The sequence below is a fragment of the Leptodactylus fuscus genome, chromosome 4, assembly GCF_031893055.1.
Source record: "Leptodactylus fuscus isolate aLepFus1 chromosome 4, aLepFus1.hap2, whole genome shotgun sequence".
Taxonomy (NCBI): Eukaryota; Metazoa; Chordata; class Amphibia; order Anura; family Leptodactylidae; genus Leptodactylus; species Leptodactylus fuscus.
In genome coordinates, this window is record NC_134268.1 from 34503800 (window position 1) to 34529602 (window position 25803).

Genomic DNA, 25803 nt, shown 5'->3' on the forward strand with positions numbered 1-25803 from the left:
AGTTCTTCGCACTCCCGCGTCTTCTCCTCCAGTCACATGCATGTCCATGTATCTGCTCGACCATATGTCTTCTTATGTGTAAGGCAATGGGCGCTAGCGGCAAGGCTCTGAGCCGTACGTTATCAGTATGCAGGTCACTAAGGGGTTAATATCAGGAAATGTACAGGCCAGATCTCTCAAACATTGTGGAAAAGGGGTCTTATTTCATTTTTTACTTAACCATTTCAGTGCCAGGCTATAGTCCCTGGTTCAGGACTGAACACAGTTTTTTTTTGTACATGTGATTTTGAGGACTATAACAGTAACATAATAGTTTTCCATCTCCATTACAATTGTTTTTACTTTTGATCACATTTATTGGTATGTCGCTGGGGACAGGGATAGAACCTGAAAGATGGTGAACTATGCCTGGGCAGGGCAAAGCCAGAGGAAGCTCTGGTGGAGGTCCGCAGCTTGCAAATTGGTAGTCTGACCTTGGTATAGGGGCGAAAGACTAATCGAACCATATAGTAGCCGGTTCCCTCCGAAGTTTCCCTCAGGATAGCTGGTGCTCGAGCTCGAAGCAGTTTTATCCGGTAAAGCGAAAGCGAACCTGTGATGGGGTTGGGGTGGTGGCAGGGGGGTTCAGTTTATTTTTTTTCCATTTTTTTTTTTCTTTTTACACATCGTACCACCCATGAAGTCATAATAGACTTTTTGGGGGGCACAATATACAAAGAGATTGTGAAGGCAGGGACAGTAATAAACCGTCCCTGCCTTCTCTCTGGGATGTAACAGTAACAGCCGACATCCCGTTCCTAAAGCTGCACACTTTTGTATATATACATCCTTTCAAAGTTGGAGGTGGACAGCCCAGACGTATTAAGTGAATGGGTGGTTCGGAAGTGGTTGAAGGGAGTTTATCACCAACACCCAGCATATCAACCCAGCCACGCTGAAACATAGGTTAGGGACACCTGAATCACATAGTGCTTTCCATCTTGTAAACTGCTGCCTCCGTTACCAAAATATTGCCGTTCATACTGAACGCAAATGAGCACTTTGGAGCAACAGCAACACCCTCATTGCTCCATAGTGTGCATTTGCATATGGACAAAAACAACAATATCTTACTATCATAGGCAGCAGTTCACAAGGCAAAAACACTATTTGATTCAGGTGGCCCTAAATGGAAGCCATGACACCGATGAGGGCAGAGCCTAACTATTATGGCGTGAAATCCCATTCTATTGGAAATTCTTATACTAATAGGCAGGCAATTACTAAATATCTGAATTTTGTATAAACAGAGCTTGTGTTTTGAGAATATATAAAAATTCTGGAGGTTTTTGTTCAATGACTTCTTCATTAAGGACAGTGGTCTGGGGTTGAGCTGACCTAATATTTACCAAGTGTGTATGTACATAGAGGAGTAGATGTTGTTTGATAGTATATGGCCCATGTAGAGCTCTTTGTATTTTCTCTGCTGGACGAAACAAAATGGATTCGTAAGAGAACACAATGGCCTTTTATGGCCATTCTGTATAATTGGAGAAAATTTTTTAAAGGGATATAACTCAGCACACCTGCACACTGGATAGGAAGTCGTAGGACCCCATCAATTGTTAGAATTGAGAACACCCCCACCCCATCAACACACGGTGGCGTATGAGGAGGAGCCCACCCATTGCAGACGTTGGGGTTACCTCTGCTCTATCTGTTTTCCACCGTCTGTCCTATGTTGGCAGCAGGTACAAACCTCAATGCCTTGTTCTTAGCCGCCCGACACTGCTACGTCATACACAGACCGGGCAGTGTCTATTACTTTTTACTCTTTTCATACCTTACTCTTACGCTTGAACTCTACGCCATGTGTCGCATTTACTTTCAGTAAGTTTGTTATAATAGGTTTATATTGAATTCTTCCAGTGATTTGTCAGGTACGGGGGTTAGACATTTAGTAATAATGTGATTGTAATATGTGGGTGGCTCAATATTAGAAGCACACGCCGCCAAGGTATAAATAAGAAAATTACCGGCTACCGCTGCCATGCGCGATCTTGGGAAGAAATACAATGTGTATTTGTAAACCTGCCGATTGGATTCCGGACACTCGTAACAATGGTCATATTTCTTCCCTTTCCAGCCTGATCGGATCCATATTGGTATATAAAGGAATTATATAAAGTATACAGATATACAATACTTTCTTACAAGTTACAAGCCAGCATGCAGACCCGTATGGGATGTATTGTCATAATGTCTTGTCGAGAATGTAATTCATGGATGAACTGAGACATGATGTGGAGATCTGGCGCCAAATTACAGACTGACGTGACCTATAGAGGGTTTTATTCTTCTTGTAAGGATAGGTTAGAGGAGCAATCACAGCAACAAATAGGTGGATGAGGCTGCCAGGAAAGTGGAGAGGGTAATGATAGAGAACTCCGAGGTCCTTGTCATTAGCTGACTCTGGATGGCGAGGAGCATCTGACACCTTCCGTTTTTTTCAGACTTCTAACTACAAGTTGAACTTTGAGCAGCGGCTGAATTGGTCAGCGATGTGTGAGGCACATAATCTGTAAGATTCCACATAATAAAAAATGGACCCACTTTTGCCTTAAATGTATTATATTTTATGATATGTTCAGAGTATACTTATACTAGGAGTGTAATCCTGTAACGTTCACTATACGTTTAGTAAAAAAGAAAAAAAGTGAAAGTTGATGAAAAGTTTTGTAAAGTAATGGAATGGGGTATTGAAATGGGAAATGATACAATGTTCCAATATATTTTTTCTGCATCAATTAGGGCGGGTTCACACCTGCGCCCGGTCTCCGCTTTACAGGTTTCCGTCTTCTGCCCCAAGAAACTGGACAGGAGACGGAAACCCGGCAGTCAGTTTTCAAACCCATTCACTTAAACGGGTTTGCAAGGTGTCCGCCCGTGAGCATCTTGTGCCTCTCTGCTGCAAAACGTTTTTTTTAACCAGACACAAAGTCAGACATGCAGGACTTTGTGTCCAGTTATGAAAAAAAACAGTTTGGCCACAGAGAGGCACAAGATGCTCACGGGCGTACACCACAGAGAGCGTACGACGGAAAACCAGAAATCAATTTTCAAACCCATTCACTTGAATGGGTTTGCAAAGTGTCCGCCCGTGAGCATCTTGTGCCTCTCTGTGGCCAAACTGTTTTTTTTTATAACTGGACACAAAGTCCTACATGTCTGACTTTGTGTCTGGTTAAAAAAACGGTTTTGCAGCAGAGAAGCAGAAGAAGCTCACGGGCGGACACTTTGCAAACCCATTCAAGTGAATGGGTTTGAAAATTGATTTCTGGTTTCCCGTCTTCTGTCCAGTTTCTCAGGAAGAAGACGGAAACCCGCAAAGCGGAGACCAGGCGCAGGTGTGAATCTGTCCATATACATCAAAAGTATTTTAACAAATGGTCATCGTAAATTCTTGTGTTTTTGATCCATTTCCGATGTGTCATCCATTTATCTTAAAAAAAATGAATACTGTCTTCTTTATTCTTCTACATCACCAAACAGTGACTATGTGAAAAACATCCGTGTACTGAATAACATCCAGATGACAGTCCTGTGCCGAATAACGTCCAGATGAAGGTTGTGTACTGTATAACACACTGTTCCGATGACAGTTGTATTCTGGAAAACATCTGGATGACAGTCATGTTCCAGATGACAGTCGTGTTCTGGATAAAATCCAGATGATAGTCGTGTGCTGGATAATGTCAAGATGACAGTCGTGTTCTAGATAATGTCCAGATGACAGTCGTGTGCTGGATAATGTCCAGATGACAGTTGTGTGCGGAATAATGTCCAGATGAAGGTCGTGTACTGGATAACATACTGTCCCGATGACAGTTGTATTCTGTATAACATCTGGATGACAGTCATGTTCCAGATGACAGTCGTGTTCTGGATAAAATCCAGATGATAGTCGTGTGCTGGATAATGTCCAGATGACAGTTGTGTGCGGAATAATGTCCAGATGAAGGTCGTGTACTGGATAACATACTGTCCCGATGACAGTTGTATTCTGTATAACATCTGGATGACAGTCATGTTCAGATGACAGTTGTGTGCTGGATAATGTCCAGATGACAGACATTTTCTGGATAACATCCAGGTGACTGTTGTGTGCTGGAAAACGTCTAGATGACAGTCCTTTTTCTGGATAATGTCCAGATGACAGTCGTGTTATGTATAATGTTCATATGACAGTTGTTTGCTGGATTACCTCAAGATGACTCCGATCACTCCTCAGATAATTTCCTGGATAACGTCTAGATGACTGTTGTATTCTGGATAGTGTGCATATGACGGTCATGTTCTGGATAATGTCCCTATGACAGTCATTTTCTGGATAACGTCAAGATGACTGTTGTATGCTGGTTCGCATCTAGATGACAGTTGTGTTCTGTTTGACGTCCAGATAACAGTCGTGTTCTGGATAATGTCCATATCGCAGTCGTGTTCTGTTTAACGTCCAGATGACAGTTGTGTTCTGTTTGACATCCAGATGACAGTTGTGTTCTGGATAACGTCCAGATGACAGTCGTGTTCTGGATAATGTCCAGATGACAGTCGTGTTCTGGATAATGTCCAGATGACAGTCGTGTTCTGGATAATGTCCAGATGACAGCTGTGTTCTGGATAACGTTCAGATGACAGTCGTGTTCTGGATAATGTCCAGATGACAGTTGTGTTCTGGATAACGTTCAGATGACAGTCGTGTTCTGGATAATGTTCATATCACAAAAACAGTCGTGTGCTGTTTTTCATGGCCAAGATGTGCAAAGAAAGGAAAGAAAAAAATAGCGCATGTTATGATTTTCTTCTCACTGTCTCTTGCTTTGTTAAAAATACAGGTGTCTGAATTGCTCCATTCAGTATAAGGGGTTTGTGTGCTGTCAATGTTTTTTCATGGACAGCACTCTGACAGAAAAATCTTTTGGGTGAGAGAGCCGGCTGCTTACACACACATAAGCGATCCATATTAAGAGAATCATAAAGAAAAAAAAAAAAATCATGCATCCTTGTGTATTTCCATTTTTGTTTTGTTTCCTATCTATGTGTCATCCATTTTAATTGTCCGTGGCTACATGTCACATTAAAAATCACATAGAGAAGGAGAAGCTTAGCAGGCTGTATGTTTAGGAGTCCAGTGGGCGGTCCTAATCAGTAATTGACAACCATGTCTGTATGCATTCTCATACAGAAAAAGTGGCCCCCGGCGGCCATTTTTGGAAGGCCGCTCTTGCTCTTGTAGTGCAATACAGGAGCGTACTGCGCAGGTGTCGGAAGTTGGACAGAGACGGAGGACAGAAGAGGCGGGGTTGCAGCTGAAGATGTAGGCGTCGCTGGAGTGAGCGTCACCGTTTGAGTGCTGGGGCCGGCCCTTATTGCTGCGGAGAACTCATTCGCAAACTGGTTAAAACCGGTATTTCTAAGATGAAATCCCTTTAAGACCTCCCACTGGACTCCTAAGCTCAGAAACATCAGGGATTGACATCACAGAGCGGCTACACATAGAACCCAGCGGACCCCATTGACTATCATGGGGCCCAATTTCATGGAGACAGGTTTGCTCTAAATTGTCAGCTTATAATAGGAACTTTGACAGCTGTACCACACCATGCACAGTCGTGACTCTCACAACAGTATGACGCTTAGGACTGTATGTAGATTCTATGCTCTCCGGGCAGGAGATAACAGGACAGTAGGCATTACCACAGTCTATGACTTTTTTGGAAGCTCGGGGGTTGGCTACAGCATTTATTGATACATTAGCATAATAGCCATAATAAACCAGGCCGGTATATGGTAGCATATCTAAACTCGTGAATAGCCTTAAAAATATGACCCCATTGCCAAGCCCATCAACTAGTGATGGACCGGATGGTACCAGGTTTTTCCCGCACCAGCTGTCACAAACAGAATTGACAAACAAAAAAGAGTTATCCAGGAATGTAAATCCAAGACACCTCTTTGCAGTATAGGTTGACCTTAAAGGGATCCTGAAAAAGACAATAATAGACAGTACCGCGCAACACCTAGCGCATTATCCTTTGTAGGTAAATCCACATAGAACAAAGGAGCCAATAAAATAATCACCTTTTAGGTGAGGATAGACAAACACCTCAAAATGGTAGGGATAACAAGCAGCCAGGATCAACGTGCTAACACGTCATAAAATGAAATGATAAGGACCATCCAATCCACAGAATATAAATATGGAAAAGAAAAATATCGGATCCGCGCTTACCCTAACACCAGTATTTTATTCAGCCTTAAAAGTACACAACGCGTTTCGGGATTGAAACCATCCCTTTCTCAAGTGTCCGTTCCGTTACAATCTGATTGTAACGGAACGGACACTTGAGAAAGGGATGGTTTCAATCCCGAAACGCGTTGTGTACTTTTAAGGCTGAATAAAATACTGGTGTGAGGGTAAGCGCGGATCCGATATTTTTCTTTTCCATATTTATATTCTGTGGATTGGACGGTCCTTATCATTTCTTAAAGGGATCCTATCATTTAAACTTAATTTTTTGTCCCTATCACATCAGAATAGCCTTAAGAAAGGCTATTCTTCTCCTACCTTTAGATGTCTTCTCTGACTGCTGTTCCGTAGAAATACCGGTTTTCGCCCGTATGCAAATGACTTCTCTCGCAGCACTGGGGGTGGTCCCCAGCACTCAAACAGCACTGAGGGCGTCCCCAATGCTGCAAGAGAAATCTCCAGCGCCGCCTCCATCTTCTTCAGGAACATCCTCTTCATGCATCTTCTTCCGGCGCAGGCAGTGAAATTTGTAGGCCTCTGGCAGAGTCGACTGCGCATGTCCACAGACCACAAGAAAATGGCCGATTACTTACTGTGTAAGCGGCCAATTTTCTTGTGGCCGCAGACATGCTCAGTTGGCTCTGCCCGAGGCCTACAAGTTTCACCGCCTATGCCGGAAGAAAACGCATGAAGAGGAAGTTCCTGAAGAAGATGGAGGCAGTGTGGAGTAGACATCTAGGTAGGAGAAGAATAGCCTTTCTTAAGGCTATCCTGACGTGTGATCTACAAAAAATTAAGTTTAATGATAGGATCCCTTTAAGAACCTCCTGGAAAGATCCAGTCCCCTTTCCTCCAGGTAATGGCGAAGAGTCACCAGCCCCCTTGCTATCATTTAACTCTTAACTGCCCAACCTGTGCTATACACCGCAAGGCCTTATACAAGTATTTGCAAAGGTACACCGGAATTCACGCACTCAGGAGCCGCGTAGCTTTAGGGGATGGAGCAATAGCAGTTGCTATCAGGCCATAAACCCTAAGGGTGCCCCAAAGGTCCCTCTGCCACATAAAAGACCACCATTCTAAATGGCAAAAGGTAAGTCGGGACCCCATTTCAGATTTTGCACTGGGGCTCAGCACACTGATAGCTCCTGACAGTGAGAGTACAAGGAGTTACTCTCCTGGACCCCAGTTTCTGAAATATTGTAATCCAAAGTATTAACACCTTCAGCACGCATATGTCTTATCTGACTTAAGTAACTTGCATGCTCATAGTATCTTACTGTATTTTATATGACATATGTATTCCTTATATTAACAGAAAGACATTGCCAACATGGACCTTGTCATGGAGGCAGACTCCGGTACCTTTATGCCATTGGGGATACAGTTTTCAGGCAAGCCAGAAGCCCGGGCCATAATGACAGAGGTTATGAAGCTACTGGAACCAATCAACATAACCAAACTCTATGACTACGCTGATGGGACGGACATAAGTTTTTGGATGGAAGCCGGTGTCCCAGGTAAGCTCTAGTCTCCATACCTTGGTTTTGATAGCTCGGTAGTTGCATTAGTAGTTCCTACACGTGGGGCAAAGATTCCCTTGGATTCCTGCTCACTCCACCAACTCCTTCTCAATATGGACTTGCCTCTGCCTCCTCCTTCTAGGGTGATGATGCCCTTTATCACCACTAGGCCACTAGGCTGTTCCTGGGCTTAGCCGCTCTGAAATATCATCCACGGCAAATGTCCCTCAGAGGACTCTCATTCCTAGGCAGTCAGAGCAACACGCTCACACGGCAATGTCATGTGTCACCCGTGTAACATGTAAATAGAATATATAATCAGTGAAACATCAATCTGCAAACTAATGGAAAAGTTCCACAGTAAATAGAGGGTCCATTTAAAGAAACATCATAATTATAAAAAGGCTATAATGCAACCCATTAAAGGGATTGTCCGGTACTATGATATAGAATTCCACTTCCTCTTCTCAGGCTAGTGACATCATATTCATTGGTCACATGGCCATACTGCCGCTTATTCTGATTGAAATGAATGGGACAGTACCCGGAACAGCCACTACCCAATGTATGGCGCTGTCAGTGCAATCAGTATCATTGTCCCAGACAACCCCTTTAACTGCTGAGGAGGTATTTGGCAAGCCCTTCTTATAAGTTTGATGCTCTAGCCCTGTATCTAAATATCCGGTCAAGACAGTGGGACATGTTGCCACCTCATTGAACCCAACATTTGAGGCACATGCTTGTGTGGCCCTCCCTCATCCCTGAGCTACTGTAATTGAGGCCTTTTAAAGGGATTCTCTCACCTCCTCCAATCATAGTCAACTACCACCACAGAGCACATTACTACCTTGGATTTGTAGAAAAACAAATTTGAAGTCTTATGGAAATTAGGTGCACTGGGGGCGGGCCTTCAGCCCTGGGAGTGCTCCTCTTGCCACTCAGACCCTTACCATCTCCTGCCTTCACCACCCCGTGTAGTGAGAGTTGATCCTCCCACTGCTATGACATCACCCATCTTACTTGAGCAGCAAGAGCAGTGCTCCCAGGACTGAAGGCCCGCCCCCAGTGCACCTACTGCCTCACTTTAATAACATTTCGTAGCTTGGTGTGGTGCTCTGTATCATGGTGGTGGCAGGTGAATACTTGGTAGACTCCCTTTAAGTACATTTATACTGGTGATGGGTTAAGATTTGACTAATGATCGATTTCACTTATGAGATGGAAATTATTGCTCCATTTCTGCTGTAAATCCACCAGGAAAATTGAAGGCGCGCACACAAGCACGGACATTAGCGAGTCCATTAAAGAGCAATTCATGGACGTTAGTGAAAACAAGTGACATATCTCAGCTAGCATGCGAGAAATGTATATTTGCATTCTTCGCTTCCAATCTATAATTTGATGTTCATAATAAGCCATTTGCATTAGTTTAATGTAGCAGAAAATAACTCCTTTTTATACCACTGTCTAAGAAGCCTTCTTGCCCACAGAGACTATTTTCTGCCAAGTTTTATGAGGTATAATTAAAGATTATTTCAAGGAATGATAGGGTCAGTGCATTTCGCTATGTAGTAAAATAGAACAGCACATGAGTGACAGATGGGAACACAAAGTGCAGTCTTGCAATAAATATGTTGTCACATTCGCACCTATCTCATGGCAGAGAGTCTATGTTATGGAACTGCTTGATTGACGGCATAAAACGCGTCGCGTCATTCTAATAGAACAATAAGTCGGCGAGGAGAAGGCTTCCCATTCTAATAGACAAAGGCGTCGAAAGCATGTATTGAAGTAATGTCTTATGTCCAGTTCGGAAAGCTTTCTTAAGCTTTCTGTAAATGTCTTTACTTTATTAAAGGGGTTGTGCAGGATATGAAAACATGGCTGATTTCTTCTTCTTAGGAAGTGACCTCATGGCCGTGGATTATGTGGTCATTCTGCAACGCCGTATTTAAAAGAATGGGACTGAGCTACAGCATGGGCATGTGACCAATGGATGTGATGTCACATCCGGTGAAGAAATCAGCCATGTGGTTTGATCCCATTAAAGGGATTCATTAAAATGCTATTTTTGTCACTAACACGTAGGAATAGCCTTAAGAAAGGTTATTCTTCTCCTACCTTTAGAAGTCTTCTCCGCGCCAACGTTTGGTAGAAATCCTGGTTTTCTTCTATATGCAAATGAGTTCTCTCGCAGCACTGGGGGCGAGGCTTCAAACTTCTAGACATGCGCAGTTAGTTCTGTCATCAGGCCTCAGGCAGAGCCAAACACGCATGCCCGTGGCAATTTCCCTGTGGCTGCTTACACAGTAAACTGAGGTAAGCGGCCACAAGAAAATGGTCGCGGGCATGCGCAGTTGGCTTAGCCCAAGGCCTGACATAAGAGCCGACTGCGCATGCCTAGAAGTTTGAAGCCAGCGGCGGAAGAAGATGCAGGGAGAGGCCTTTCCAGGTGAAGATAGAGGGTTCTCTCGCAGCATTGGGGACACCCCAAGTGCTGCAAAAGAACTCATTTGCATACCGAAGAAAGCTGGTATTTCTACCGAACGGCGACACGGAGAAGACATTATAAAGGTAGGAGAAGAATAGACTTTCTTAAGCAGTGGTGGATCCAAGCTTTGCGGGGCCCTGGGCAATTGACTTTGGTGGGGCCCTACTTACCAGGGAATACTTATGGAATACCCCCAGGGGAACGGGGGTCTGCCCCCCCCCCCCCAGAATTTTTTGACAAAAATTGCCCTAAAAACATTGCTTTTTAATGATTGAATCCCTTTAACAACTGTGGAGTCGGAGTCAGAAAGTTGGAGTTGGGACCAGTTTTGGGTGTAGTCATAAAAATATTTTGTGCTCAAAGCAAAATATTTAATTATATTATAGAATTATTTTAGGTGAGTATGTCTTTCTTTTTTCTTTTCCACCCACCCCCACCACCCCCAAATCCTGAACAAGCCCAGTCTGTCTTTATATTCTTCAGTTTCCTCCCACATTCTAAAAACCTACTGACAGTGGTTAGGCTTACTACGAAATTGGGCCGCATGAGTATCTGAGGAAGGACATGACGGTATTTGGGGTGATCTCATGGTCTCAAAATAACCAGCTATGTAAATTGGATCTTTGACATACAAGTCGGTATGACTGGTAACTAGTAGTTGTCCTCTTAGTCTTTGGTTTTCTGTTAAAAATAATAATAATTAAAAAAAAAAACACATAATTGTTTTTGGCAGATTATTGCTACGTGTACATTCTGAACATGTAATGGATATCAGATGGGAATTTCTATACAGGACAATACAAGTCGTTTAAGGTCACTTTATGGGGAAAAATATTCTAATTGTTTCAAAAAGTCTTTAGATAAAAGGGAAATCTTTACATCTGTGATTAACAAGAAAATTGTAAGTTCCTTTGTTATTTTCGTGTTTGCTATGGAGGCTTATCCATATGTAAGGCCGATCCCAGCAGTAATTACAATAATCCCATCTGAAATAATGAAATGCGACAAGGTTGTCACTGCAATTTTTTGGTCTGTTTTTGAAAGGCTTATGAGAAATCCATAAAACATCTGCATTAAATACACATTATGTTTTTTAAAAGAGCATTTCCAAGATTCAGTATTTTATAGTACTGATGAAGGGCAACATCTCTTAGACCGTACTGTCTACAGATGGGTGTCTCTGGGTAGCCCGACTCATGCAATGCTCTACAGTGGGCTCTAGAGAGATGGTTTGCTTCTTTCTGGAGGAGAGCTAATTGGTATACCTAAACTCTGATTGTGCATGTGTATGGGTACTGTATGGGTAGAGGGGTGTGATCTACTACCAGACACCTGTATGGTAGGCTTATCTCCTCTGAGAGTGAAAGATCAAGTATGTTAAAATCCATCAGCCGGAATCTCCTGGTAAGGGAGACTTGGGAGCACAATATGCAGATTCTTGACCAGTCCTGAGAAAACTGGTGAGTTTAGTTGACGGTAATATTATGTGCACGGCCATCTTAAGAAATAACAGTTTTCAAAATATTGAGGGACTAGAACAGCTTAAAGGTTTTGTCTTGTTATGGACACCTGTCCCCTATCAACGTGATAGAGGATAAGTGCCTGGTTGCTGAAGACCCAATCATCAGGTCACCTGGTGAGTAAGAGGATGGGGGGACCAAAAGTCCTCCTTGTGAATGGAGCGCCAGTGATCTTGCACGACCAGTGCTCCATCCACTTCTATGGGGCTTCGGGATCTGCCAGAGATTACAGTATCGGCAGTACCATGGAAGTGAATGGAGCAATGGTCACATATGTGCACAGGTGCTCCATTTACAAGGAGGCTTTAGGAAGAGTTTTGGTGCCCTGTCCTCCTGATCTGTGGGGTGCCCAGCCATCGGACCTTCAGTGATTGGAGACTTATTGGGGGATAAGTGTCCATAGTGGGACAACCCCATATATATATAATCACCCATTCAGTTCTCTGAAGAAAAGGGAAAACTAAATCCCATCAATATTTGGTGTGATGTGACGACCCTTTGGAGGAGGAGTCCTGAAAGTGATGATATAGCCCCCGCAGAGCCCTGATCTCAACATCAGCCAGTCCGTCTGGGATTACTTGAAGAGACAGAAGGATTGAGGCAAGCCTACAGCCACACAAGATCTGTGCTTAGTTCTCCAAGATGGCGGGTACGATCTCCTTGTTGAGTTCTTTCAAAAACTGTAAGTACCAAGAAAGACTGATCGAAGGCAAAGGGCAAAGGACACATCAAGTACTGATTACATTTACATTTCTCTTTTCTTCATTCACTTCATTTTGTTCATTGACCGAAATAAATTATTAACCCTTCTATTTCTGATAGCATTCTTACTTTGCACATTTTTTTTCCTCAACCGACTAAAACATTTGCACAGCACAGTATGTTGTGTTTGTGATGTATTAGCACTAATAATAAGTTGTAACATTTGCTGTAGAAATTGCAGTTGTGGTTCTAAACCTTTCTCGGAGCCATATCCACCAATCCGTTGTATCATCCCGATATCGGCCATCTCATTCGCTTGTGTATTTGAGTTTCTCTTTAATAACAGTTTGGATTATTTTCCCAGAGAATAAACAAAATCTCCTCTAAGCTTTAGGTTTTATATTAATCTCTCCTGGGCCAAGGCATAAAAATAGCTAGGGATTCCTGACAAAGGTCAGATGGGTTCATATGCAGAATTATATGTCCCTCCAATATTACCGCTTCTTTGGATTGAATTTATGTAAAAATTATCAATGATAAGCCTGAAAGCGTGGCTAACCATTCAGCGGTGTGTACATGAGGAGTAGCCATTATAGAACTTGTAATCTGCATTTAACAACAATTTATCTAGCTGCAGGTTCTATCTCTAAGGCTGTTTTCATACTAGCCAAGTCTTGGGTATGAGGCTTGGCCTATTCTTGAGACGGATTTACTGGCTTCTACACTATGTCAGAAGACAGACTCCTAGATTTACAGTTATCAATGAAACGAGGAGTCCTTTCCTCTCCGCTATGTACTGCCTTGTAGTTATTATATTACAGGACAGTAAGGAGAGACAGAGAGTCCTAGCATCATAGATAACTGCTATGACCGAGTGTGCATCCGAGGTGGGGCCAAACTGCAGTGAGATGCAGTCGAATGACACTCGGGGGGGCATTGGAGTCATCCAAGTGCAATCCGTTATACATTCACGTCTGTGGGGCTTCCGCGTCGACTCCGTTCTAATATCATGGATGACTACACTCACCGGCCACTTTATTAGGTACACCATGCTAGTAACGGGTTGGACCCCCTTTTGCTTCAGAACTGCCTCAATTCTTCGTGGCATAGATTCAACAAGGTGCTGGAAGCATTCCTCAGAGATTTTGGTCCATATTGACATGATGGCATCACACAGTTGCCGCAGATTTGTCGGCTGCACATCCATGATGCGAATCTCCCGTTCCACCACATCCCAAAGATGCTCTATTGGATTGAGATCTGGTGACTGTGGAGGCCATTGGAGTACAGTGAACTCATTGTCATGTTCAAGAAACCAGTCTGAGATGATTCCAGCTTTATGACATGGTGCATTATCCTGCTGAAAGTAGCCATCAGATGTTGGGTACATTGTGGTCATAAAGGGATGGACATGGTCAGCAACAATACTCAGGTAGGCTTTGGTGTTGCAACGATGCTCAATTGGTACCAAGGGGCCCAAAGAGTGCCAAGAAAATATTCCCCACACCATGACACCACCACCACCAGCCTGAACCGTTACCGATACAAGGCAGGATGGATCCATGCTTTCATGTTGTTGACGCCAAATTCTGACCCTACCATCCGAATGTCGCAGCAGAAATCGAGACTCATCAGACCAGGCAACGTTTTTCCAATCTTCAATTGTCCAATTTCGATGAGCTTGTGCAAATTGTAGCCTCAGTTTCCTGTTCTTAGATGAAAGGAGTGGCACCTGGTGTGGTCTTCTGCTGCTGTAGCCCATCTGCCTCAAAGTTCGACGTACTGTGCGTTCAGAGATGCTCTTCTGGCTACCTTGGTTGTAATGGGTGGCTATTTGAGTCACTGTTGCCTTTCTATCAGCTCGAACCAGTCTGGCCATTCTCCTCTGACCTCTGGCATCAACAACGCATTTCCGCCCACAGAACTGCCGCTCACTGGATGTTTTTTCTTTTTCGGACCATTCTCTGTAAACCCTAGAGATGGTTGTGCGTGAAAATCCCAGTAGATCAGCAGTTTCTGAAATACTCAGACCAGCCCTTCTGGCACCAACAACCATGCCACGTTCAAAGGCACTCAAATCACCTTTCTTCCCCATACTGATGCTCGGTTTGAACTGCAGGAGATTGTCTTGACTATGTCTACATGCCTAAATGCACTGAGTTGCCGCCATGTGATTGGCTGATTAGAAATTAAGTGTTAACGAGCAGTTGGACAGGTGTACCTAATAAAGTGGCCGGTGAGTGTATAAAGCAGGTCTTATTCTGCTCCATGTTATTGGAATGGAATGGATTCAGAGCCCCAAAGACGCGAATGCATCACAGAATTCACTCTGATGTCAGGCCTGGTTCACATCTGTGTTGAGCGTTCCATTCGGGGAGTCCACTTGGGGACCCCCTAACGGAATACCGAGCACATTGACAAGCGGTGAGCTTATGAAAGCACACGGACCACATAGACTATAATGGAATTCATTTGTTTTCCGTGTGGAACTTGTGGAGAGAAGTACTTCATGAACTACTTTTCTCTCCGTATGACTCGTGTGGACACCGCGCGGAAAACACACGGACCTCATTATAGTCTATGTGGTCCGTGTGCTTTCATAAGCTCACCGTTTGTCAATGCGTTCGGTGGGTCCGCAAGCGGACTGAATGTTATCCAACTGCATTCTGCTACAAACTCGGCCCCGCATCGGAAGCACTTGGCTGCGTTCATGGTGCAAGATTTCATCTCACGACATAGTGTACAGATTGGTAAATCCAGCTCATACGCGGACCACGTCTCACATCCGAGACTTGGTTAGTGTGAAACCATCCAAATTCTAAGTTGCCCCAGAGCCGGTGCGGTGACTAGCTGCTTGTTGTGTCACATCGGACTCTTTCCAATGGAATTTCGAGAACTTGCTGTACCCTTGACCCGTCTGTCCAGTCCTAGCGCCATGACATACTCACTAGCGCTTCCTATAAGCAGTGGCAGGGTTCTGCTCTTAGATGTATAATAACCTAATTTGTCAGGAAAAAAAAAGAATAGTAAACTTAATTAAAGTTGGTATTTTTGTTACTTTATTTTCCCTAATTAAAGCTATTTCCAGAGAATGTTTTTACATTTAATTCTGACAGTTTTATAATTAGAAAAATATGTGAGGAGGAGTAATGATGGAGCCGGAGACGAAACCGTAAACTGATTTCATTCCAATAATATTTAGTTTCTCGTGGTTACAGAAGAGAATACATTAAAGTGAGCGTTACTGAGCTAATGTGTCAGCGCTCGCCTGATCCAAGATGAGCTCTCTCACAAGGCTCTTACTTAGTTTGATGGTTTTCTGTTTTATTCCAAATTTTGTGGTTAAATATTTGTCTCCTATCAGTTAATGAGTGAACCAGTGGCAAATCTTAATATGGTTGTTCTTGGCACCTGGACAGATCTGAAGGTTCCCATGGCCACCCATAGTGCCCAGAGATCTGTTACTAGAGATGAGCGAATAGTGAAATATTCGAGATTCGATATTCGTTTCGAGTAGAGCCTCAATACTCGACTACTCGATCGAATATCGAACCCCATTATAGTCTATGGGGAAAAATGCTCGTTTCAGGGGAAACCACTATTCGACTAAAAGAGAGTCAACAAGTCCACGAATAGCAGGAGGAGAGTGTTTAGGAGGAGCGCTGTGCAGTTAAAACACACGGACCCCATTATAAACTATGGGGTCCATGCGCTTTAACTGCACAGCGCTTACAGTCATGCTGATAAAAAGTAAGCTCCCTCGTAACCGCAAGCTGCCAGCTCTCCTGACTAGCAAGGACGAGCCTGCTGCAGAACCAGCATTGATTTGTTGCAGGCTCGTCCTTGCTAGTTGGGAGAGCTGGCAGCTTGCTGTTATGAGCGAGCTTACTTTTTCTCATAGGAATGAATTGACCAGTGTTGATTGGCCGAATGCTGTACACTGGCCAATCAACACTGGTCAGTTCGTTCCTATGAGAAAAAGTAAGCTCCCTCGTAACAGCAAGCTGCCAGCTCTCCCGAATAGCAAAGATGAACCTGCTGCAAAACCAGCGTTGATTTGCCGAATGCTATACACTGTATAGCATTCGGCCAATCAATGCTGGTTCTGAATAAAATCTTTACTGCAAATAGCTAGTAGTATTCGATCGAGTACGCATATTTTGAATACCGTAGTATTCGATCGAATACCTACTCGATGGAATACTACTCGCTCATCTCTATCTGTTACCTATTGCAGTTTTATCAAAGTTTTTGCCATGAATTGTAGCAGAAGTTGCACCACATGGTAGATGCTGAAAGCAAAAGTGTGTGCAGGACCTGTAAATTTACAAAGACGAGGTCATGTGACAATATATGTACAGGTCCAAAGCCAGAAAGCAAAACTGCCAGATAGAGTTAGTATCTGGGGGTGCTGGTCCTAATATTGTGCATGCGCTAAAATTATTAAGAGGCTCCAACCCTTAATAACTCTGGTGTGGCTTGGGAGGTCCTGTGTGCCGGAATGCAGTGTACACCAGCAATGGCATCTATAACGTTGTATTGAGGGAGGGAGCTCCTTCTGGTGACCAATTGCTCCCCTATCTCCATGGGACAAGATCAAAATTGAGATGCCTCAATTGGTCAAGTTGGTCTTATTAGGAACATAGCAATTTTACCATAGACTATAATACTATAATATTTCAGTCCATGGTATAAGTGATCTAATTATCATTACTCATTAATTATCATTAATTGGCATGTTCAAACCTTCTAGGATCTAAAAAAATTTCTGAAAGTTTTTAAACATATTAAAAAAATGAAAAAAAAAAATTTAAATTTTAAGACCCTTCTACTGCTTATTTTACATATATTCATAATTAACAAAAAACATATAATCACTGCTGTCCCTGCATCTTAAAGTGCCCAAACTAATAAGATAGAAGAGTATTTATCCCAGGCAGTGAACACTGTAACAGAAAACATATCAAAATGGCCAAATTGCAGGTTTTTTCATGTCGCCTGCCAAAAACTTTCATAAAAATTGATCAAAAAGTGATTCCCCAAAATGGCATCCATAAAAACTACAGCTCATCTTGCAAAAAAGTAGTCCTCACACAACTTTATAGTATAAGGTTAAAGGGATTCTACCATTAAAATCGAATATTTTCTCATTAACACTTAGCCTTGAGAAAGGCTATTCTTCTCCTACGTTTAGATGTCTTCTCCGCGCTGCCGTTCCGTAGAAATCCCTGTTTTCGCTGGTATGCAGAATTGTAAGCAGCCGTTTTCTTATGGCTGGCTGGAATGCGCCCGAGGCCTAGAAGTTTGAAGCCAACTCCCGGAAGAAGAAGCGTGAAGAGCTCGTTCCTGAAGAAGATGGAGGCGGCACTGGAGGGTTCTCTTGCAGCATTGGGGACACCCCCAGTGCTGTTTGAGCGCCGAGGCCCGTCCCCAGTGCTGCAAGAGAATTCATTTGCATACTGACGAAACACCCCCCCCAAAAAAACAATAATAGGTTTTTAATGCATATTATGTACTACAAAATGGTTCCTTATAAAAAATGCAGCCTGTCTTGGGAAAATCAAGTGGGTCACATGGCTATGTCACTGGTAAAATAAAAAAAAGTTATGGCTTTTTGAAAATGGAGGAAATAAACAAAAACATGTGTGTTGCCCTGAAGGACAAAAAGCAAAGTGTCATAAAGGGGTTAATTTAAAGGGAGTTTGATAGCAGTAAATCCGAGTACATTGTAGTGGTGATTATACAATTTCCAAATATGCCTTTGTAATTCAGTTTTATATACAACATTATCTTAATTCACATGCAAATGAGAGGGTAAGTGCTTTGGGGGCGGGCCTTTGCTTACCCAGATTTTGGTCTCAGCATTAGACTCCTGGACAAAGCTCTTTACCCCTCATTATCATATGAATAAAATAATGTTTTACATGAAATTGGGGCCGCATAGCTGAATGCCAGTGACATGCTTGGAAAATGTAGAATTTACTCTAAGCTAATGGGATTAGGTTTATAAGACATTTTCTGCTGACAGACTCTCTTTTGCAGATAGTGACTTCTATGTGATCAATACGGTATTCTCTGCATGTTGGCTCTAAATCCAGTCTGTATGGTACAGATTTATTTAGCTCTAAACTAACTAAACTATGTTTAGCATCCACGGCATCCAACAGTCATGGTAGGAAAACCTGCTAATGGACAATTACTGCTATATTCAGGCCTTTCCCACTGGGATAATATAGCACGTAGAATTTTGTAAATGTACGAGAATATATTTATTCATCAGCATCACTTTTTATAGTGTAAGCTCCTTGTTAGATTGTAGTTTAGTTCCTGTATTACTACTTTGTTATTAGATGGCAGCAGAACAATAGAATTATTACAGAATGAAAAAGGGGTTGGCTGGGAATTTTTTTATGGTCTATCCTTAGGAAAGTCCAGAAATATCTGATCAGTGGGGGCTGACAGGTGACTGTCCACAGAGATCAGGGGTGGTTTCCGATACCCATACTATAGTTGTACCATTCCGATACCCATACTATACTCGCACCATTCCAAAACCCATACTATACTCGTACCATTCCGATACCCATAATATACTGTACCATTCCGATACCCATACTATAGTCGTACCATTCCGATACCCATACTATAGTCGTACCATTCCGATACCCATACTATAGTCGTACCATTCCGATACCCATACTATACTCGTACCATTCCGATACCCATACTCTACTCGTACCATTCCGATACCCATTCTATACTGTACCATTCCGATACCCATACTGTACTCGTACCATTACGTTACCCATATTATACTTCGTACCATTCCGATGCCCATACTATACTCGTACCATTCTATACTCATACCATACCGATACCCATACTATACCCATACCATTCTATACTCATACCATTCCTATACCCATTCTATACTGTACCATTTCGATACCCATACTGTACTTCTACCATTCCAATACCCATATTATACTTCGTACCATTCCAATGCCCATACTATACTCGTACCATTCTATGCACATACCATTCCAATACCCATTCTATACTCATACCATTCCGATACTATACTCTTTCCAGTCCGATACCTATACTATACTCGTACAATTCCGATACCCATAATATACTTGTACCATAACGATACCCATTCTATACTCATACCATTCTGACACAATACTCGTTCCATTCCAATACCCATACTATACTCATGTACTAGATTCCACAGCACTTTACAGATATTGTCAGTCATTGTCTCATACAGGGATCACAATCTACATTCCCCATCAGTATGTCTTTGGAGTGTGTGAGGAAACCCATGCAAACACAGGGAGAACATACAAACTCCTTGCAGATGTTGTCTGTGGCAGGATTCGAACCCAGGACTCCAGCGCTGCAAGGCTATCCACTGAGCTATCGTACTGCTCCTTGCCACACTTCCCTGAGTCTCCACCACAACCATAAACACCCCATTCCCAGATTGCCAGTCCCTGTTTAGGAGTACCTTTTCCTGTTTTTTGCTGTGTTCCTGTTTTTGACATTTACTATCTGACTCCGATCCTGTAGTTCCTGCCCTGACCTTGAATCATCCGTTGATCGCAACACGGCCTGATCCTTTCTCATTGACTCACTTGGGTCAGCTGTCACTAACACCAAGACTATCCTACAGCAAAGTCCAGATCCTCATACAGTACGTAAATAATGATGGACCACTTATTAGTAGCTCAAAGCCCGATGTATTTAGTGATGCCATGCTCCACATTGCTGCATTACACAGTGGAGGAGTTACTGTTTTTTGTTTAATTTTTTTTTTCTTTTTAGCATTCCCCTCAAAATTAATAAAAGCTCTTCAGCAAATATTATATACTCTAAAATAACACCATTATAAAAATACAACTCACCCTGCAAAAAACAAGCCCTCATACAGCTACAACAGCAAAAAAAAGTCTTGTCGATAGAAGTTTCTATCACAATGAAGAGAAGAGGTGGCTTGGAAAATGGATTGGCTCATCAGCCTGACCCAGATATGGTCTGTAATCTAGGCAGCGAGCCATAAAGCAACCCCCCCCCCCCCCATTTGAATGGAGCATTGGTTGAGTCCTGTTCAAATCTATGGTATTGCCAGAGATGGTGTCCCATAGAGATGAATGGAGCAGCACTGCACATGCTCGACCAGCCCTGTATTTAAATGGGGACACAGGACCCCAGTTCACATTATTGGTGGTGGGTGTACCAGATCACTTATAACGTATGCTGTGATAAACTTCTGGTCTCCCCTTTAAATATCATTTCATAGTATTATGGTATTTAGAGAATTTTCTTCTGCAATGAGATATTTTGCTGATAAATTTTCTGTTATTTAATATCTGCGTCCCCGCCGCACTTCTATTTAAGGGTTTCCTTAGAAAAATAGCATTTAATTTGTGATTAAAAATAGTATATAAATGCCGGCTGATATTTTATTAGCATTTAAACACTGTACCAAGTTCCAAGTAGATGTATGTAGGACTATGATATTTACACAGTCTGAAAGTTATTACGTCCCCAGCTGTTCAGAAGCAAATATTCCGCCACGGATTAAATATAAATCAAATATTTTATACGCTCCCTGATAAAAGTAGTCAGACTGTACTGGATAATGTGTGATCTGAATCTCTCATGTCAGGCAGACCTTACACTTTGTGAACCTGATCTACCAGGACATATGGGCAAAATATGGCCAACCATAGGGCCCCTGGGCAACAACAGTAGATGGGCCCCTGATAAAAGTGAGGAGCTTGTGATAGAGCAGCAAATCAATCATGGCTATATATTATAATCATCGCAGATTTGGCTTTTTTCCAAAGATACGCACCTTATACTGACCCCTTAGTGCCCACACACATAGCATACTTCTCCCTTATTATTGCCACACGTAGTATATTAGTTTCCCCACACATAGTATATTGCATCTTAATTGTCCCCACACAGTATATTACCCCCTTCGTGTGACTGATGGTTGGTATGTGGTCAGTTTTGGGCCCCCTGATCTATGGGGGCCCCATGCAATTGTTTGGGTTGCCCCTGTGGTATGTTTATCTACCAGCATTAGACACTATTAGCTTGCATGTTAGGGCTTATCCACACGACTAAGTCTGTTGTGAAATTCGGTCACTGTGTATGGTGGATTTATTATCCCATACTAATACGGTATTTTGCAGGGAGAGAGGGACTTCGAGCTTCCATAGATATATATTGCTAGGAGTCCATCTTTCTGCCTACATTTCAGGTCAGTAAATATGGCAGATACACTAAAGTACCAGGTTTCACAGCCAAAAAACCCTTAGGGCTAGTTCACACGTGAACTGCCCGCGCGGGTTTTGACACCGAGAGAGCCGCAGCGAGCCGCGTCTCTCTCTGGTAAGCCGCCTTCCGCGACCATCGCGGTCGCGGCTTTCCCCTCCGCTGTCGGCTCAAATGAATGAGCCAACATAGGAGGGTGCTGCCGGGGGCGGAAGATAGGGCAGGTCGCTTCTTTTCTCCGCTAGCAGCAGCCCGCCGCTAGCGGAGAAAAGAAGCCTGGCGGTCTGCATAGACCACCATTGTAAAGGGGCGGATTTTGAAGCGAAATCCGCTGTCAAAATCCGCCCCTTTGCCCACGTGTGAACTAGCCCTTAAAGAGGACCTTTCATGTCTTCGGCACATGCGGTTTTATATACTGAGTTCAGCGCACTGTCGGCTTTCCCGTTATGTGCCCTAGAGCAAGAGATATTGGTTCTGTTACCGATATCTCTTCACCATCAGAAGGGCGTTCCTGACAGTCTAGCTGGGAACGCCCCTCCTGACAGTACTGTCCATAGCTCTATACTGCCAACGATGATGCTGAGTGATAAGGAACACTCTTTCAGTACTAGTCTATGGACAGGGGGCGTTCCTCACAGTTTAGCATCATGGATGGACGGTAAGGAACACCCCTTCTGACAGTATAGCACTATGGACAGTACTGTTAGGAGGGGCGTTCCTCACACCCCAGCTAGACGGTTAGGAACACCTTTCTGACGGTGAAGAAATATTGGTAATAGCACTGATATCTCGTGCTCTAGGGAACATAATGGGAAAGCCGACAGTGCGCTGAATTCAGCACACTGTCAGCTTACTAGCGGTATATAAAACCACATGTGCCCGAGGACATGAAAGGTCCTCTTTAATGTTGTCACCATTTTAAGCCACACTGGGGCCACTTGACTACAGGGAACATGTGTAGCGTTGTATATAGAATATCTATCTCTAAAACAATAAACTTTACCGTACAGAGATAGGTGGAGATAGACAAAAGCATGTCCCTAACACTCACCATCATCACTTTGATCAAAAAAAGGCTGTCCACTCCCCCATCCTTCAGATCTCAAGGAAGCAAAGATCTAGGTTACTGTATGCAGGGCCATCGACACTGAAAAACTTTTATCTGTCCCTGTACCTTCATGTCATGAGGTGCTCAAAATGTCACCACTGAATTTCTTTCAGTGACAAAATAATGAGGAAGATGTCATTGTGTCTTCTCTTCAAAAATTTCTGTACTTGTATGGTTAACAATCATTGTGCCGATACAGTACTGCATAGAAAACAAAGGAGGTAGATAGCGGGTCATGGATGACGTATACAGACTATGCTGGCCATGGAACTGGAGATTTGTTAGAAAGGTGAAGCGAAGAAACTTTGCAACAGATAAGATAAGCGCTGCATCTTCTTATCTGAGTGATTTCAGTCTCCATACACAGGCAGGATCAGTTACAATGCAGTCTATGGAGAAGATAAGGAGGGGGACAAAGAGATATGAGACTGTTTACAGCATTAGATGAGTCATTTCTGTAAGGAGAGGGCGTCGGTACGTCCAAGCAGAATGCAGCAGCTGCACGAGATCGTGCAGCTGCTAATACTGGGAGCCGGCTGTAACATCAGCCAGAGCTCCCAGAGAGAAGGCAGGGAAGGTTTATTACCTTCCCTGCCTTCTCGATCGCTGTGTCTACTCAATGGGCACTGTATACAAAGCTATGGGCGCCACCATGATGTTGCCGCCCTCTGTCCCGGCGGTCACGTAATCCGCCGGTGTCAGCATCTTACAAGAGCTGCTGGTGGGTCCTACAGGACCCAGATCAGCTTTGTAAGCTGTATATACAACATGCAGGAGGCTGGATTCGTCCTGCAAATAAGGTAAATGTAGGTAAATGTACCAGCCCCAGTTGCTGGGGAAACCAGCCTCCAGTACAAAAGAAACAGTGATCAGATGTCCTCAAAGGTCTCTTATCACCTTATGGGGACACAATGTAAAAATAAATAAATAAATAATAGAAAAGTTAAAAAAAATGTAAATGAAATAATTAAAAAAAAAAATTAAATAAAACACCATTATTATAGGTTATAGCCCCACCCCTGACGAGACCATACAGAATAAAAATTACCATAACGGAGAGGAAAAACTATTTTATAAAGTTTTTCAGTCGCACTTTGTGTTAATAAATAAAAAAGAGAAGAAAAGTGAAAAACAGACACGATTTCCTTCCTATTTTGTCTATTTTTTTTCTGGATATAATAAAAAATTAAAACACATGCAAAAATAAAAACAATATAAAAATAAAGTCCTATGGGTTTTTCTTTAAGTGTTAATTGTGAGCCCAATCACCATGAGATCACAATGTATATTTTTTCTCCTATCAGTATGTCTTTGTAGAATGGGAGGAAATCCACGCAAACACAGGGAGAACATACAAACTCCTTGCAGATGTTGTCTCTGTCAGGATTCGAGCCCAGGACTCTAGCACTGCAAGGCTGCAGTGCTAACCACTGAGCCACCGTGGGGCCACTATGGGACATAATACTGTATGTAGGGGTCACTATGGGTCATAATACTGTGTACAGGGGCCACTATGGGGCATAATACTGTGTGTAGGGGCCACTATGGGGCATAATACTGTGTACAGGGGCCACTATGGGGGATAATACTGTGTGCAGGGGCCACTATGGGGCATAATACTGTGTGTAGGGGCCACTATGGGGCATAATACTGTGTACAGGGGCCACTATGGGGCATAATACTGTGTGCAGGGGCCACTAATGGACATAATACTGTGTACAGGGGCCACTATGGGGCATAATACTGTGTGCAGGGGCCACTATGGGGGCATAATACTGTGTACAAGGGGCCACTATGGGGCATAATACTGTGTGCAGGGGCCACTATGGGGGCATAATACTGTGTACAAGGGGCCACTATGGGGCATAATACTGTGTGCAGGGGCCACTATGGGTCCATAATACTGTGTGCAGGAATGTGTGTGGGGGAGGAATGTCGGTTGGGGGGGGCCCTATGTCAAAAGTTCACCATGGGGCCCCGCTATTACTAGTTACGCCACTCCGTGGTGATATCTAAGACATTAAAACCTTGAGAATGGTGTTTTCACCGCTTGCAGCCATTGGAGCATACTGCTGACATCTTCTCCTGATGGCCCCGGTTCAGGTCTTGAGCAGGCGCCATGTTCATGACATATTATTACTTAGGTCCCCACTATTTGCTTAAAATAGAACGTCACTGGGCTGGAACTGGTTAAGAAACTATTTTCCAAAATTTATTCCATTCATCTCCATTAAGTAAAAAAAAGTTTAGTTCTACCTTAATCTAAACGTCTTTAAATGTAATTCTATGCAAATATCCAAATGTTTAATAGCTGACTCCGTGACCCGTGGAGAATACCTCCCCTAAGCAGTGGGTGTATACATCCTCCTTCTCTTTGATGTATTACGTTACTTATGAATTCTGATTTATTATCTTTCACTACATCGTCATCCCACACCTGACCGATCTCCATACGAAAGTTTATCCAAATCCGTACTTTGGGCTGGCTATGATGGAGGCCTGCGCCGTCTGTCATGGAGATGATATATCGTCCTTCCGTACAATGCGGAGCATAATAATTCATCTCATTAAATCGGGGGGAAAAAAGTACTCAATTTCTAATAACAAGCTCCAAAAAAATCTGGTGTAAAGTTGATTCATTGCAGTTTGGTCATTCCAATTATCCAGACCTCTGCCTATAATTTATTTAGAAGGTAAATTATGCATGAATATCGTCTCGCTAATTACCGCCGTGCAGGAAAATGTCATTTACATTCCTGATAAGAAAATTGTGCTTTAAAAAATATGTAAAACAAGATGAAGTCGCCGGTTACTTCACTTATTAGCATGGTAATTTAGCGCAGGTCAGAGTCGATCGAATCGCACAAGCACACGAGAAC

The 25803-nt window shown here is 43.0% G+C and overlaps 1 protein-coding gene across 1 annotated transcript in view; it reads left to right on the forward strand.

The window, feature by feature from the left end:
• Positions 1-25803, forward strand: part of CPQ (carboxypeptidase Q) — a 327320-nt gene that overhangs the window by 290120 nt on the left and 11397 nt on the right. The window contains exon 7 of the mRNA XM_075270330.1: positions 7608-7809. Within this exon, the coding sequence (XP_075126431.1) occupies positions 7608-7809 (202 nt within the window). The remainder of the gene's footprint in view (positions 1-7607; positions 7810-25803) is intronic.